We start from the raw sequence: 18,497 nt of genomic DNA, 5'->3' as shown, positions 1-18,497 counted from the left end.
TTCATGATGTAATTAGTCAACACGCATGTGACACCGTGCGTCCCTACGCTACCATTAAAACCTCGCCATTGCCACGGATGACAAGCAATCGTAAATATGTGACGCTTATAATGTTTATGTCTAAACGCAATATGCAGCGTGCGTTCGCTTCGAGCGTCGTTGCCCGAATGGCGGGCGCGGGGCGCGCGGGGCGCCTGCGCCCGCGGGGGGCGGGGCGAACAGCTGAGCTGGGTATATTGACAGCACGTTGCTTGCCATCCAGTCGGTCCGCAGCCTTCGCGGAGTGCGAACGTCACAATTGATATGATCACCGCTCGCAGCATATGAACACACGCTGCGGTAGGGTAACGATAAAATTATGACTTTTGGAGCTAAAGAAGACGTTCGAGTAATAAAGGAGTTTCATAGGATTGTTTCAAGGTATTGGGAAATCTCCGGTGCGAGTGCCGAGAGGCGTGAAAAACTATAAAAACAGTGTGACTGTGTTGTGTTTTTTTTTTTAATGAAAATGGTGCCCCAACAAGTGTCGGATGTTCGGTCCATATCGCCGACTTCGAGCGCCGGTCCGGTGTTCGGTTCCCAGTTGGTAGACAAAAACTCGTCCACACCTTATACGGATGCTACACAGGTAAGTTTTCACTTTAGTGAAAAATTGGCAAAAGTGTGGAAAAGTGATCAAAATAAATTACAAGTCAAAAATTTCATCGACAAAAATTACTTAACTTCGAATTACATTGAAATTTAAAAATACATTTAAAATGAAATAAATAAAAATTTATGTACCTACAAGTAAAATCAAAACAAAAAACGAATTTCAAGATTTAAAACTTAAAAACACAACTGTCGAAACAAGTCTAGGTTACCTTCAAAACAAAAAAAAAACAAATCATATTTTCGCGAAAACAAAAATATACAACTCAATGACATTTAAACGTAGGTAAGTAAATAACAAAATTCTATTCCGAGTTTAAATTTTGAGACCGTAAAATTCTAACAGTTTTTTTTAAACGTGTGCCATAGACCATGACTACCTACGAAAAAAAGTGATCTACATTCGTAATCGAATGATTTGAATGTTTATTTGTAACGAGTGAAATGCGCAGTAAGTTAATCGTTTATCACGCCGTAAACATGTTTTTGTGATAATCTACGCGAGAAAATACTATTTAGATAAAAATGCGGAAAAATAGATACAAGTAAATAAACTCGTGAATAAAATTATTCATAGGCGTGTTGTCGTCGCAGCGAACGGAATGAATACGAATGAGGCCATATTTTTGCATTTAAAGGCATTAAAATACAAATTAGTTTCCGCACATGCATTAAATCCAATGACACACAAAATACGAAGGTGATCTTCGTCCTACAATTTTTTTAAACGCCATAGTGACAATCTGTGGGACAAAACGTATTTACTACATTTTTGCAAAATTTCAACTGTTTCTTAAATGATGTGAATGTTGTGATCCACATTATCCACAAGTTTATGTAATAAAAAACAATTTAGTGCCGAAATATAGGTACATATTTTATAAATGTACCTATGTGCAAATAGCTGTTCGAAAATTTGTGCAAGTGCCATCCTACGAAATAGTTAGGTATGACTTAGGGTTTTTCTCATTATAAAAATTAAGTTTGCGTTCAAAATTTGACATGTGGGCCTTTTTTTACCTCTTATCACCTAAATATTATTATATTAAATAATATCAACAACTAAAGGTAAAAAAATACCTACTATCAAATTTCGCAATTTACTTCTCCTTGTCTTGGGCCTTGCATCTGACTGATGCCTTGAAATAAATCCTAGAAACGAATATTATTAACATTATTAAAGTAACACACCTATATAAGCAATAAAATATTAAAAACGTTATTAAATTACGCATTAATCATAAGATTGCACATAAACAATAAAATTCTAAGTGATTTAACATGTGCCTCTTAGAATCGCACGCTAAAATTGCATTGAAATAATTTTAACAGAAATATAAAATCGGCGTTTTAATGGAAATCCAAAACCTATTTTGAAGTCATTAAATTTGTTGACGGTAAAGTCTAGACATAGTTATTAATACATAGGTATGTCTTTAAATCAGTGAAGTTCTAATCTAACCTATGAACGATAACGACCCTAAACGAATGAACGATACACTAGGGGTTAACGTTTAGATTTGTTGATTGTAAAAGTTAAAAAACCGGGCAAGTGCGAGTCGGACTCGCGCACGAAGGGTTCCGTACCATAATGCAAAAAAAAAAAAAGAAAACGGTCACCCATCCAAGTACGGACCACTCCCGACGTTGCTTAACTTTGGTCAAAAATCACGTTTGTTGTATGGGAGCCCCATTTAAATCTTTATTTTATTCTGTTTTTAGTATTTGTTGTTATAGCGGCAACAGAAATACATCATCAGTGAAAATTTCAACTGTCTAGCTATCACGGTTCGTGAGATACAGCCTGGTGACAGACGGACGGACGGACGGACGGACGGACGGACGGACGGACAGCGAAGTCTTAGTAATAGGGTCCCGTTTTACCCTTTGGGTACGGAACCCTAAAAAATCGTTTATAGATTAGGTACATAAATATGTGTAACTTCAAGTTAGTAAAACTAAAATAGCTAAAATTAAGTTTATAATTTATATAAAGTAGTGTGATTACTTAGAAACACAAATAAAAAAATATTTCATAATATAATTTGATTTGTTTCCTAGTTATCTTAAATACCTGTTTATTTTTTACTGATTTTAAATGTAATAAAAATCGTGGTAAGAAAAATCGATGAACTGGTAAATAATAATGGTCATATTTTGACTGAATGTGTTAAACACTACAAGAAAAGCAAAATAAAAAAAACTGTAGGTACGAGTGCATCATCAGCGTTAGGGATAAAAACGAACCTAACACGGCCCAACAAATTGTTTTAACTATAAATAAAGTACTACGCCATACATTTTTTACGCAAGAAACAAATGAGCGTTCCATACTATTTCCTATGGGCAGTACCTACTTCATAAAAAACTGGCTATAATTCGCGAGAAAACCTTGAAGTGTTGTGAACTCAAGATATTTGAGTCATACTCGTGACGAAGTTCGTGAACTGTCCAAGATTAACGTTCACAAGAGCGATGACACGACAAACAACTTTTCAAATTATCGCACTAACCGGTGATATGACGTCGCAAATGAAGCGATATCAGTCACAACAATCGATAAAACGAGAGGCACTGCCTATCCGCGAAGCGAAATACGTAAAATGCGCCCAGGGTACGGGTGCATTAACATTTTCAATGTCAACCCGTAATATTTTTAGCTCTGTCTGTGTGTGTGTGCCTCGTGCCGACAAGCGTGTTTGCTTGTCTGTGCAATGCGTGCTCGCGTGCATTCAACTCCAAAAGAGCATTAAAGCTGAATTTTATTCTACACATACGTCTGTTGCTCTTAAACTGTGAGTGGTACTAGGAAATGATAATCTTAGGTCATTCGCGCTTGTTTTAACTCAACGGAATATTCAGGAAAGTGCTTAGTCTTGACACGATCACCGTAATTAGCTCCTGGGGTTGGTTAGGCCTTAATTAACAGCCACTGAGCGAATTATCAGATCATAAAAATCTTAATTGCGTAGAAACAAATGGGTTTAATAAAGTTTTGTTTATTTACGCTAAAGTGCATTAAAGACGAATTACAATTTGTATTTATGTATGAATGTTGTTTAGAATTGCTAGAGCTATTTATATCTCATAGACCTAAAATCTGTCTATATATCTAATAGGTATATCTTTATAGAGCTAAAATGTTACCTGCTGATCTTTTTGTCAAATTTGTCCTGGACTTGATAAGTCTTCTACCAACCTCCAGACATTGATGATGCTAACATGTCTTTTTTTGTGTTTAATCTTAACTAGAAAACTTCGCGAGATAGATTAAGTGTTCATAGATTTATAATCTAAAATTGATAGCAAAAAAAAACAACTAGCGAGTCAGTTACTCTTAGTGATAATTATCACGCGGAAACGATTAAAACCATTACTACAACATAATGGATTAACTACAATAGCTTAAGAAATTAGCGACGTTCAATCATCACGATACGCGATATCTAACAAAAACAACGCAGTTGCACAATCCCAGTGAAGATTGATAAATCATGATACGAGCTAAAAAATAACAATGGAAAAAAAACTTACAAAAAATAACAAAATTAACTTAGGGCGGAGTCTCGGGTCATTATAATTTGAACCGAGCGAACTGCGGACTTGTTTCTAGTCGGTTTTTGTCGTTTTTTGCTAGCGTAGCGCTGTTGCCGGCCGCTCGACTATACCTTTCCACCAAGGTTGATTCACGCCTCCTAGTACCTTTAACACTATTGTCCGCTTCAAAGCGATTGTTACATTATACAATCGAAACTGAAAAACCCGCCTCGCCAGCTTTTAATTTACTTTAAGCACTTCCTAGAAAGAAAAGGCACTTTGTTAAGCCCGACGCTAAGTTTTCCTTCGTGTTTGTCTACTATCGTCGGTTTGCTTACAACTGCTACTCACGAAATGCCCTGTTTGAGAATTTCAGCTATTCCGATTACATTTTTACTTCAAGTTTCGAACTTCTGTATATGCGAGGGGTTGGCATTAAATTTCGGAGCGTTGTATAGGGGTAATAATTTAACTTTAAGAGCGCTGGTAACCATTCGAAAACAATTCTGTGTTAAAATCCTTTCCTCGCATAAGTTTATCGCTTAAGTAAGCAAATTTATGTACCCTAATGCAGTGTTGGCAGTTCTGTGCAAATCAACATTTGATTGTAAAATACGGACCTATGTCGGCAAATGCAATTTGATCTACACTTGTGGGTGGTATTTAATGGCACCATTATATGCCGGGGAACGGCGAATGTTGCCCAAGAAAATTACCGCTCAAGAACAGACGTGTCTATCAAACTCAACAAGTACACAGGTTATTGAATAGTCTGGGTGCGGTGTTTTTGAAAAACAGCAGCGCGAGTTCGCGGTCTCGCGGCGAATCCGAGACTTACCAAACTCGTGACATGTGAAAACAGAAAGTCGACACTGCAAATAGCAATAAATTCCGGGCCCGTTTGACGCGGACTGAAAAACGCAAGAACAACTTCCATGGGAAACAACAAAAATAAACCAATATATCCTTCACTCCTGTTTTCCGCATACGGGTTCATTTACTCAACGGTAAACAAGCGTCGGTTTTACAAAATTGGATATTTGAACTTTTCAACGTTAAATGTGATTACTCGCTTTATGCGAACCTAGTTCACGTTTCATGTTATTAGCTGTTTGAAATGGAATTGCGTTTGTGTTCGACTGAATCAAGTCAAGAGGCCTAATCAGAATGACTTCCATCAACAATTTCTGTAAGTCTCGTTAGTGAAGGACGGTGTAATCAAAATTCATTACACAAAATGAGCGCGGGCCTTCGGAGATACCATTTAGGGTGTTTATTCATGTATTCCGAACAAGTTCATTTCAGACATTTACTCCTCCAAGTCTTACCCCATTAGCGATTTATGTATGCTGATTGGATCCCCAAAAACTTGCCCAAGTTTCACGGCTCCCCTTAAGTCGCTGGCTTGATTAGGTGTTTTTAGACGAAGCAACTTTATTGTGGAAGTTTGATTGGAAAGTAATGGAAGGTCGGCGTCGTGTTATCGCTCCGAACAACGCGCCGTTAAATCGTAAGGATGTTATTTGTATTATTGCTTTTCGATGTTATAAATAGCTGGGTCCTCAAGTTGTTAAGTGCCTTGTTGTTTTTACTTAGCTACTTGTAATGGGCCTACGAATCACGTTCTTATAGAGCTTTGCTGTTTTCGTCACTCAAGAACGTTTGTAACTCGATCTTCTCTCGACAAAGCTTTAAATCTTGACATGACATCGTAAATATTGGGTCTCCGTTGACCCCATCAGAGTTGGGCAAAATGTAATCGACTGACGATTAACGATTAAAATTAACCGACTTAATCGCGAGCAACGATTAAAAGTGACGATTAATTAATTTTAGTCGAAAAGCTCCGACTAATATTGTCACGATTAAATTAATCGTCGACTAATTACCGGCGATTAATTTTTTTAATCGATTAATTAGTTCGATTAATTTTAGCAATAAATATGGTCTTTTTAACCGACTTTAAAAAAAGAACGAGGTGCCTAATTCGTCTGAAACATTTATAAATAATATAAGTAACAGACGAATTTTTATGTATGTTCACTTGGAGACTATTAATTTCGACCGTCTTCGAATTTTGTTTTTGTTTGAAAAGGGATGTTTTAGAGTTCGTCCTATTTTGTTATCAATAAAATACTGAAATCGCTATAGGCATACCTGAAGCAAAATTATCATTTTTTTAAACAAACACGTGCATTTGCTCTCGAAAGGTACTTACTATTGTGCGAATTATATAGACCGGCTGACGAAAATATAATAATGGCATTTTAAGCTCTGTAGGCAATTTTTTTTGTTAAAGGTTGTTTTTATCTCGGGTTATGTTGACAGTTCTTAAGGTCGTATAACAATGGCAAATTATGGATAAACGGATTGTTATCTATTTTGCAATTTCTAGTCCTGTGTAAACAATAAAACAAACCGGCAAAGAGTACGTATGCTTAGTATTTTATGTCACTGTATTATATGCCACGTGTTATTAGTTTCTCAACTTACCCAGGTGTTTAACCCTTAAATGCATGATTTTGTCTTTTTGCCGGAAATTAATATATGTATCACATAATTGTTTCCTGATTCTAGGAAAAATGGTAAAAAAAATATAGCATCGATTTTTACTGCGAAATCAGTGTTGGAAGTTGCATAGGCTAAATCATATTTTATGTAAATATATAATTACATACTAGTAAGAGATATAGGAAAAATCTTACTGCCATCAGAAAGGTATACTATTTGTGATATTCCTATGATAAATTCTTGAAATATAAAATTATTACAAACCCCGAAAAATGTGCCCAAAATCACATTGTAAGTAATTACTGCATTGACAAGTTGAAACCTTATAGAAAACAACTGATAAGAGGTAAGTAATGTGTTTGCTCTTTCATACACATACGTCGTTCTCTTTCTAATTTTTATACCTGCGCTACAAGCCCTAAACCCTTACCTATAGTTCGTTTTTTTAGCATTAGAAATTAGGTAAACAATCTTGATGTGTCTTTTAATTGAAAAACACATTTTAAAAATAAGTTACGGCAAATATGAAACAATTATGAATCTAATACGATCATCTATATTCTTCTGCTTTCGTAAGTAATAGTTACTGATTTTTAAAAAGCGTTTTTCAATTAAAAGACATTTCAAGATCGCTTACCTTCTTGCAAGTTCTTTCTAATGCTAAAAAAACGAACTATAGAGATGCCGCGCTAAGTTATCCGCATTATTATAGTAACCAATGTAACCATCTTATATTATTGAAGCACATTTATAACACTGGAATGGTTTTTAATGTGTACGCAAGAAGTTTTGATTTTTAGTTACATACAAAAATGACCACCTGTCTACTTTCAATCGAGAGTTAATCGAGAAATTTAATCGATTAATATTAAGATTAATTCAATTTCAATCGTATGTTAGGTCGACTAAATTAATCGCGATTAAATTAATCGCCGATTAATTTTGACGATTAACTTTTTTAATCGATTGATTAGTCGATTAAAAAGTTAATCGATTAATGCCCATCTCTGGACCCCATCGAGGTCGCCTGCAATTTTAAAATGATAAATTTCATGACTGGTTTTTAAACACGAGATGACACGGTATACTCGACACTTTCGAATTTTCTCTTTTATTTGCATGCTCGCTGAAGGACATGCAATTAATAATTTTAATAGGGCTCGGAACAATATGGGCTTCATCTAAGGCGATTGAGGTATTATAATAGTTCTACAGCCGTCGTAAACCGGTATTTATAAAGCCTTTCAGGGTAGTTTAATTATTAGTGCACGCACACTCAATTCCGTTTTAAGCGTTTATATTAATGGCGCTCGGCATTTTTTGATAATTTTATGCGTTAAATTTTCATAATTTGTAGAACATTCTAATCAAAAGAAACATGTTGGTCGAGTATATTTTTTAGTAATTATGTGTATTAGATTTTTTCTGTAACTTTAAGAATCTAAACTTTCTCAAGTTTTGAAAACGAATATAATCTAGATCAAACATTCCCTTTAAATCTTTCTAGAACTCTTCAGAACTATGGTTAGTTTCCACACAAATCTAGTCTATTCCTTCGGTTAAACTTTAATCGGCACAAGACTAACATTACCGAGAACCAGTTCCGCGCCGAGTATTATCGACAATGACCTTTGCTTAAATCGCTCACCAAAACCGGTACCGGACTCTCTTTTTTAGTTTTTGTTGTTTTGTTATTAAATCAGACGGGTACGGTATGATTTTGTTTAATGTTGATAGCAGCCCTACCAACCTTGACTTTCGTTTTGTTCACATTTGAAATTATTTCATAAGTAATAATACTCTTATGGAACTTAAATGAGATTTGTTGTTGACCCACGTCTACACAGAACATTACTATCACTGGATTTTATTACCTACATCGTTTAAAAATAAAACGTCTTATTACGTTTAAAAATGAAATGTGTTTCTTATTACAAATTTTATTTTACCATCATGTGTGAATTCTTTTACATTACCTGCATCTATACTTCTTTATATTTCTTCGCTTAATCTAGTTGAAAATTCACTTAACTTGCGTTTATCTTTATCGGAATTTTGCACCGCAGCAACTTTTGTATCGCACAAGTTTGCGTGTACCAACTTGCTTCGCCTCAATAACCGGCTGAATTAACTTGGTTTATAAAAATCTGCTGGAGTCAGGACTTGGAGTTTGATACTTTAGAACCCTTGTATTCCAGTCTGGAATATCTTTGATAGTTTCAGCAGGAAATTAGATTCCTTGCGCTGCTTGTGCTGACGGGCCTGGGGAATTTGTTAGGTTATCTTATAATAGAATTCTGTAATATCCTGTGCTTACTGCTAAGAGTGGCTTAGACGAAAGTTTGATTACGATAGTTAGGCTTTGATCTCAGAAAATAAAAAAGGAACAATGAATACATTTTGATGAATATGAATAAGAATATGAATATTATAATAATGACTGTTTAAATCTAAATACCTTTGCTTTATTCAAAGTATCAGCTTTTTTACTTACCTCTTAAGTCAAATGATTATTTGGGCATCTACCAGACAACCAAATACATTTAAAACAGAAAATCGAATTGAATTTAAAGCCAACTATGACACTTTAAACATTCCCGGAGCTTGTATTTCCAAAGCCGTGTAAAAAGTGTTTGAACATAAAAAGCCGTTGGCAATAGTTGGCTGGCGTGACTCCTGAGTAAATCTTTTATACGTCGGGCAAATTAATCACCCGCCTCGAATTTCCATTCTGCGAAGTTTTATCAAAACTTGGTACACTGGTGGACGGCCACTTTTTAAACGGTACGTGTAGATTTTTACTTTTTTGAAACTTGAAATTGAATTTATTAGCTTAAGTCATATCTTCTTCTTTATAAGCTCGTAAATTCTTCTGCTATTTGTTTTCGGATTAATCATTAAAATTTTATCTACACCACAAGCATCGTCTAAAAAATCAACACAACATCATTTTAAAAGTAGAACCGCATAATCCAAAGCTACAGATTTAATCAACCGACGCGGGCAATACTTAAAACACAATATCTCTGATTTATCAAAAGAAAGCCTAGCAGTAGGACGTAATAAAGATGATGATAAGCAGCATATATTGGAACTGGAACTATTTATCTGCAGTAAGTAAATTAACGATTTAAGCACTTGAAACGCGGCGTTTAGGTACCGGGCCCCCTAACCCCAAACTAAATTGCTTGCCCTAAATTTGCTACCAAAAGGAATCATCAACAATTATTATAATTTCTGATTTCTGTACGTTACTTGGCAAACGCCGGGTTCTGGATACCATCCAGCCTGAAGTGTTTACTTGGTGCTACTAAATTTAAGTTTAGTCTCAAAGGGGTTCAAACGAGCTAAGTTTAGTCTTAAAGCTAAAAGTTTCGAGATCGTTGCTTGAAAAAATGCTTTGGGGATCCAGTTTTATGCGGGGCTATACTTTTAATCATTTTGACGGACGAGAAAATATAAAACAACTTTACGCTTTTTATATTGAGTCTACTTGTGACAAATTCAATTTAGTAGGATATATTATTACAAACAGACGGCGACGACAAGCAAAAATCGAATCACGATCATAAAAATTTTGATAGGAATGTAGAATGTTTAAAAAATAGTGATTTTACTAACAAAACTGATCCAGGAAACGATTTCAACAAACCCTATACTCCACTAACCTATACTCCACTCTAATTAATAATGAAACCCTTTTAACTAAAACTAAAACATCGGAAATCCACAAGGAATGCAGTGGCCTAATTGATTGAACTGTGGAAAATAAACAAGGGCTCGGAAATAAAGATTCACTTGTGGAGTTAGGTAATTGGGAAAACATCACTTTGGTAATTTAGGGTTCCGTCGAAATACTCTTTTGGTAAAACTAAGTGTTCAACTCAGAGAAAACATAGGTATAAAAAAGGGTTCCAATTGAAGACCCAACAGCGACAGATACGATTATAGATAAAGAACCTTCTTAACTACCAATACTACACATGGAAAGCATAAGCAGTTAATTACAGTACCCTACTTATTTTAAAAAAATGAGGTAAATTGATTTCGATTTAGAACTTGAAACTTCGTATGAATATCGCACAAAACAGTTGTAAATATGTATAAGTCGTTATGATGAAACTTAATTTAGGTCTTCCTTTAAGTCTTTCAAATAGTGTGATGATTTTTGCGTAGATAAGAAAAGCGGTAACCTGGTCCACTATTTAGTTCCGAAACAGCTGCTAGACGTTGTACAAAAGCATACGGATCCATCCATAAAATCGTCTCACGCTTGACCGCACACACAATCAGATTAGGTTTCGCAATATTCTTTTTTCGGGCCAAGAATAATAGCTTAGACATTCAAACATCTTGCTTGTTAATGGAAAGCAGGTTATTCCTATTACCGACTCGAACCGATAAAGTAAAGAGGATCATATGGAAACTCTTTACTTATAAGGTTTTATCTTATGATAGTTTTGTATTATTTTCTTTCTATCTTTTGCCAATTTGCGATTTAACATCCATTACTTTTAGTTTATTATTGATATGTAATTGCGACTTTACTTTCATTCATTATTTTCTTGGTAATTGGTTTATTTATTGTAATGAAATATTTATCAAACAACAATGTCGATTATATTTCTATTACGTTAAAAGCAAAAGCTATTATCTTTCATTATTATATTACATATTTTAAACGGAACAACGGACGAATCCATATTACATATTAATTGAATTATTCGAACATAACGAAACCTTTCCTAATGCCTGACTTGTAAATTAATATAATTAGCAAAACCTTATGTTTATATCGCAAAAATTATATCTATTTTTTATACCAGTATTATAACTACATGATAATATTTCTCTATCCAGATCTTATTTCTATTTTATGTTATATTAAATTGAACCATAAATTAGACATTAAATTATACGTTGTTCATTTATAGTTCCACTTCTGTTACTTCATAAGCTTTCCAATATAAACTAATTAATAATATTGGCTTCCCTTTATCTTGCATAATATCGATTGTCCGAAATACACTTCGCATAGCAGGTTTCGCAGAAACATTTTTAACCGAATGATACTTTTGCATAATTGTATAATTAGCATAACTGTCATGTCGCATAACATTCATTTGGCAGAATTTTGAATAGCAGAATACTACTATCGTCGATTTTACATACGCAGAATTGTATGTAGCATAAATTACATTCCACCGAATTTCTTATGGCATATTGCTCATATTGTAGACTTGAATTTCGCAGAATGTTATGCAGCAGAATAAAAGTTCTGCCGAAATTGTTACCGCATAATACTCATGTCGCTGACTGAACCTACACAAAAGGAATTGCTGCCAGAACTACAGGTTAAGTTAGGTTAGAACTGCGACCCCTACATAAAAGGAATTGCTGCCAGAACTATAGGTTAGGTTAGGTTACAAATGCGACCCCTACACAAAAGAAATTGTTGCCAGAACTGTAGGTTAGGTTAGGTTAGAACTGCGACCCCTACTCAAAAGAGGGTGCGTAACGGTCCATATAACAACTTTTGATATATTTTTAGTCGATATAACGATTGAGGGACATAATGCACTTTTGCTATAACAATACATGGTATATTCTTAAAGAGTCTAACTATCGTCAAGTATAATGAACTTGTAATATAACAACTTCTAATCTAACATTAACAGCGTATATAATTAAGTTCGATATAACGCTCAGTTGGCATAATGTAGTACTGGTATAATTTGTAATATTTACTACTATTATAACAACCTACGTATTCGAACTTAAGGCAGGTCTCAGTTAGGTACGACGACGAGCGAAGCGAGGAGGAGTGTTAGGTAGAACTGCGACCCTACAGCGCGCGAGCCGAGCGAGCGAAGCGAGCGTGCCGCGGTAGCGGCCGGCGAAGCGCCAGAACCGACTTTTTTTATTATAACCTCAACTTGAATACATTATACCATAAATACTTATAACAAATATTCATTATATCCAGTAAACGTCATATCGAATAGCTTTTATATCGATTAAACATTATATCCCATGAAAATAGTTATTTTGTTGTTATATCAAATGTTCATTATACCGCTTAAGTGATTATACACCATGAAATTATATCAAAAGTTGTTATAATTTTGAAAATATATCAAAAATTGTTATACGGATCATTACACACCCCTCAAAAGAAACTGCTTCCAGAACTGTAGGTTAGGTTAGGTTAGAACTGCGACCCCTACTCAAAAGAAACTGCTTCCAGAACTGTAGGTTAGGTTAGGTTAGAACTGCGACCCCTACGCAAAAGAAACTGCTTCCAGAAGTAGTGCTAATAGTATTTGTGCAATTTACGCTTTATACGAAAGTACTATAACATAAATCGAATTACAATCAAGAATTAGCAAAATATTATTCGATTTTATATCTGTATGCGATACCTATTTCGGCGAGAAACTAACTATCCATCAAAATATTATTCTCATCAACAGTATGCCAATGAATTATTCTGCCTAAGGAAATTGTGCGAAAAGACAGTATGCCAAGTACATATTATGCGACGCAATTTTCGGCAAATCAATTATTCGATTATAGTATTATTCTTCAAATTGAGATTATGCCATTGCATTATTCTGCTTTACAAAATTGTGCGAAACAACAGTATGCCATGAAACTTATGCAAAAAGTAATTCTGCGAAATGATGATTCTGCCAAGGGTTGCTATGCGAAAGTAAAATATGACAATAAATTTTATGCAACATATTAGTAATCCATGGCTTCCCTTTATCTTGCATAATATCGATTGTCCGAAATACACTTCGCATAGCAGGTTTCGCAGAAACATTTTTAACCGAATGATACTTTTGCATAATTGTATAATTAGCATAACTGTCATGTCGCATAACATTCATTTGGCAGAATTTTGAATAGCAGAATACTACTATCGTCGATTTTACATACGCAGAATTGTATGTAGCATAAATTACATTCCACCGAATTTCTTATGGCATATTGCTCATATTGTAGACTTGAATTTCGCAGAATGTTATGCAGCAGAATAAAAGTTCTGCCGAAATTGTTACCGCATAATACTCATGTCGCTGACTGAACCTACACAAAAGGAATTGCTGCCAGAACTACAGGTTAAGTTAGGTTAGAACTGCGACCCCTACATAAAAGGAATTGCTGCCAGAACTATAGGTTAGGTTAGGTTACAAATGCGACCCCTACACAAAAGAAATTGTTGCCAGAACTGTAGGTTAGGTTAGGTTAGAACTGCGACCCCTACTCAAAAGAGGGTGCGTAACGGTCCATATAACAACTTTTGATATATTTTTAGTCGATATAACGATTGAGGGACATAATGCACTTTTGCTATAACAATACATGGTATATTCTTAAAGAGTCTAACTATCGTCAAGTATAATGAACTTGTAATATAACAACTTCTAATCTAACATTAACAGCGTATATAATTAAGTTCGATATAACGCTCAGTTGGCATAATGTAGTACTGGTATAATTTGTAATATTTACTACTATTATAACAACCTACGTATTCGAACTTAAGGCAGGTCTCAGTTAGGTACGACGACGAGCGAAGCGAGGAGGAGTGTTAGGTAGAACTGCGACCCTACAGCGCGCGAGCCGAGCGAGCGAAGCGAGCGTGCCGCGGTAGCGGCCGGCGAAGCGCCAGAACCGACTTTTTTTATTATAACCTCAACTTGAATACATTATACCATAAATACTTATAACAAATATTCATTATATCCAGTAAACGTCATATCGAATAGCTTTTATATCGATTAAACATTATATCCCATGAAAATAGTTATTTTGTTGTTATATCAAATGTTCATTATACCGCTTAAGTGATTATACACCATGAAATTATATCAAAAGTTGTTATAATTTTGAAAATATATCAAAAATTGTTATACGGATCATTACACACCCCTCAAAAGAAACTGCTTCCAGAACTGTAGGTTAGGTTAGGTTAGAACTGCGACCCCTACTCAAAAGAAACTGCTTCCAGAACTGTAGGTTAGGTTAGGTTAGAACTGCGACCCCTACGCAAAAGAAACTGCTTCCAGAAGTAGTGCTAATAGTATTTGTGCAATTTACGCTTTATACGAAAGTACTATAACATAAATCGAATTACAATCAAGAATTAGCAAAATATTATTCGATTTTATATCTGTATGCGATACCTATTTCGGCGAGAAACTAACTATCCATCAAAATATTATTCTCATCAACAGTATGCCAATGAATTATTCTGCCTAAGGAAATTGTGCGAAAAGACAGTATGCCAAGTACATATTATGCGACGCAATTTTCGGCAAATCAATTATTCGATTATAGTATTATTCTTCAAATTGAGATTATGCCATTGCATTATTCTGCTTTACAAAATTGTGCGAAACAACAGTATGCCATGAAACTTATGCAAAAAGTAATTCTGCGAAATGATGATTCTGCCAAGGGTTGCTATGCGAAAGTAAAATATGACAATAAATTTTATGCAACATATTAGTAATCCATTTATAATGTAGCATAAATATTTAATAAGTCACGTCGATAATTCTAGATTAAACTTCGTCATTTTATTTGAAATCTAAATAAACGATATCAAACGTTTCATTTTTAAGATTTTCTTTTTTTTAATACCCTAAGCAATAAACGCATTCGAAACCCGTACAGTCACTGATATTGTCTAAACTGACATACGCTAACGTCTACGTAATTTACTTTCCATACATCTCGCTCGCACTAATATGCGAGTACGAGGAGATGCATAGAAAGTAAATTGCGTTCTCGATAGCGTTTGTCAGAGCCAAACTGATGGCAGCCACACTAGTTTTGCATGGTTTCTACAACAGGTTTTAGATCTCGTATAACTCGATTTATTATCATTTGTACTGTTAATGTGATAATATGCTTTGAACAAACACGTGTCGTATTTGCATAGATATTGAGATCGCATTACAACATGTATTATAATGTCCCTTTTATATAACTGTAGGTATTCTAAGGGCAAGCGTCTTGTCAAATTTTGGCGACGCAAAGTCGCGTCGCGTTTACGCACTGGTTCCTAGAACTTTATTAACTATATTATTAATTATTTCTACACGTGTATTGTAAACAATAAGTTTTCAACGGTAAACAATAATATCGGTTACATTATCGTCGCTAATGTGTATTGAATTACAGTGTTCTAATTAACTTTGATAACAGCGAGTATATGGACTACGAGTGTATTGTACATAGGAGTATAATATATATGTGACACGTGTTAATATAGTACGTACAGGCGATAAAATCATGTCATATTAAATTTGTACGATTTTTTTAAACAATTTTGACCAAAATAGTAAACAAATACTGTTGATTGACGTTCACAGGACTTAGGGTGACATTCAAGAATTTAAAAGTATAAGTATGTATATGTTATTACTCGTTTCGCATTTCGATCGCATCAATACCTATCACGTGATTGACGTGCAAGATACATTCAATATTACGGGCAAGTCATTTCAATGAGATCAAATTGATATATAAATGTAAAACTTCGAATCGGCCCCTTATTATTAGTTGTTATTCTTATTAAATATTAATAACATTATGTAACATAGCAATAATCGACTGTGCAGTCTTCAATTCACTAGTGCTAGCAGTCGTCGCGCGTCGTAGGTCGTAGGGTTCCGTTCCGAGTTTCCGACCATCGGTTGGTTACTTTTTTTAAGTGTAATGGCTCCTCTACACGATGGGCCAACGCCAGCCACTCCAAGGGTCGCATTTATGCGTTAGAGGGAGCAAGTGATATTGCTATCTCATTCTACCGCATGGCTGCGTCCCTTGGAGTGGCCGGCGTTGGCCCATCGTGTAGAGGAACCATAATATCAATTTCAGTTTATGACATCATATAATAAGTTTATAAGAAACCAACCTAAAAGCTAGAACATTTCCTTAGGCTGCTAATGCCCCCATCTGTTCGTAAGCTTTTTTCTAGACTGCAACGAGGAAGCGAAGTAATAATAAAAACAATTGCTCGGCCTTGAACTTACTACGTTTAGTCGCTCGCCTCGCTTGAACCGGTCCACTCCGCACTCTACGCTAAATTGAACACGATTTTTATGTCTTTTTAATTTTATGGGCTGCAAGATGCAAGTTTCTAGAAGGATTTTTTTTTATTAAAAAAATATACATTAATATCCATGTGGCCTTTTTTATAATACGTTATGTATTTGTTGTGTCGTTGTAATATTTCTTGTCTAATTTATTTAATAAATTCTGATCGCGACATATTTAATCAGTCATGTTCTAGAAATATTACACTGTGCGACTTTCGATTATAACAATTAAGATGGTAGGTACAGCAAAAAAAAGTAGTTTTTTAAATTAAGTTTGATGAAACCCATTATTTGGCTTGTAGGTAGGTAATGAAATGGCTCGCTTTTATAGTAGACATAACAATTGTAAAGAATCAGGATTCTGAGAAATCTATTCACATAAATATTATTATGTATATTATAAGGCGTTAACTAAATCCCACCAACTAATTTGAAAACAGTTATAGGTATGTATTTATATATCAGAAGTTTTAAAGGATTAAGTAATCCATTACAATCAATATATTCCTAAATGTTTAACTGACTTCAAAAAAAGGAGGAGGTCAACCTCAGAACGCCGTCATCGTGAACAGATTTGGAAAATTATTTTTTTTATTGAAGTCTGTCTATTTTTGTCAAAACTCATACCTATTATTTCCTGACGATGAGATCCATGAGGAATTGAGGGACCGTCTCAAATCTTGTAAGTGATTTTTGTATTTTTTACAAACAATAATTGAGTAGAAAAGGGACCAACCCGTACAGACCGATGTAGTTTGGCCCCAGGCTCCAAATAAGGCGAGAGCACGGATACCTTGTTATTACTAGTTTAAAAGAGACGGGAAAACGCGGGCCTTAACAACGTGCCCTTACATGTTTCCATTAACCCCCTGCGGCGATGTCATCACCATGTTTTTGTGAACTAGAATAATATGTAGTTCGTTTCTTGACTGGAAATAATAGTTCAATTGTTAGTTTTTCGGTTTAGTGATTTCATGTGGAATGTTTAATCGTGATTAGTATAAATAAGCTTTAGATTGTATTTTTTTGCTTTTTCAGTGGGTCAAATAAATATATTGGTATGTAGGTATACAATAACAATAAGTATACAATTCAATATAAAATTGTATTTACTTATAGGGTAGATTAAAGATACATTTTCGTATGACTTGACAAAATGTTAAACTTCAATCAAAGTAATTTGTAATTAGTTTTTATGTAGTAAGTAGGCACAGTTCGTCAATACATACATAGGGGATTATCCAGATCAACAATGTATTTGAACAAAATAACACCTATGTTTTATTTTAATATGTCAAATACTTATTAGCAACATGCTGAGTTGTGACCCTTTTATGACATTTTTCACTAAATGTTATACATTGTATATTTGTCAACATGTTTTTGTCATTTGTGTTTGTTTGTCATAAATAAATGTATTTCTATTATATTCTATTCTACTCTATTCTATTTACTATTTAGTTCCTTTTCATAAGTGTATATGTAATTGCTTATTAAATTCTCAACATCCCTGTTGAAATGATTTACCTTTTTATATTTAATGTCTACACAGTCTTTACAAACAGAAATTCACACCACTAAAAACATCGGTACAAAACAATTACTCATTAATAAGTGAATATTTAATAATGTCTAAATATATAATTGTGACGGTTGTCGTAAAATTGAGTCAGAAACGTCAAT

General features: G+C 34.5%; 1 protein-coding gene across 1 annotated transcript in view; it reads left to right on the top strand.

The window, feature by feature from the left end:
- The first annotated feature begins 244 nt into the window (after positions 1–244).
- The window catches only part of LOC134672093 (transcription factor sem-2-like), a 117,123-nt gene continuing 98,870 nt past the window's right edge, over positions 245–18,497 (top strand). The window contains exon 1 of the mRNA XM_063530001.1: positions 245–628. Coding sequence (XP_063386071.1) covers positions 503–628 — 126 coding nt within the window. The 5' untranslated portion in view covers positions 245–502. The remainder of the gene's footprint in view (positions 629–18,497) is intronic.

This window comes from Cydia fagiglandana, chromosome 16 (genome assembly GCF_963556715.1).
Source record: "Cydia fagiglandana chromosome 16, ilCydFagi1.1, whole genome shotgun sequence".
Lineage (NCBI taxonomy): Eukaryota > Metazoa > Arthropoda > Insecta > Lepidoptera > Tortricidae > Cydia > Cydia fagiglandana.
This window is presented reverse-complemented; position numbering and strand designations above follow the sequence as displayed.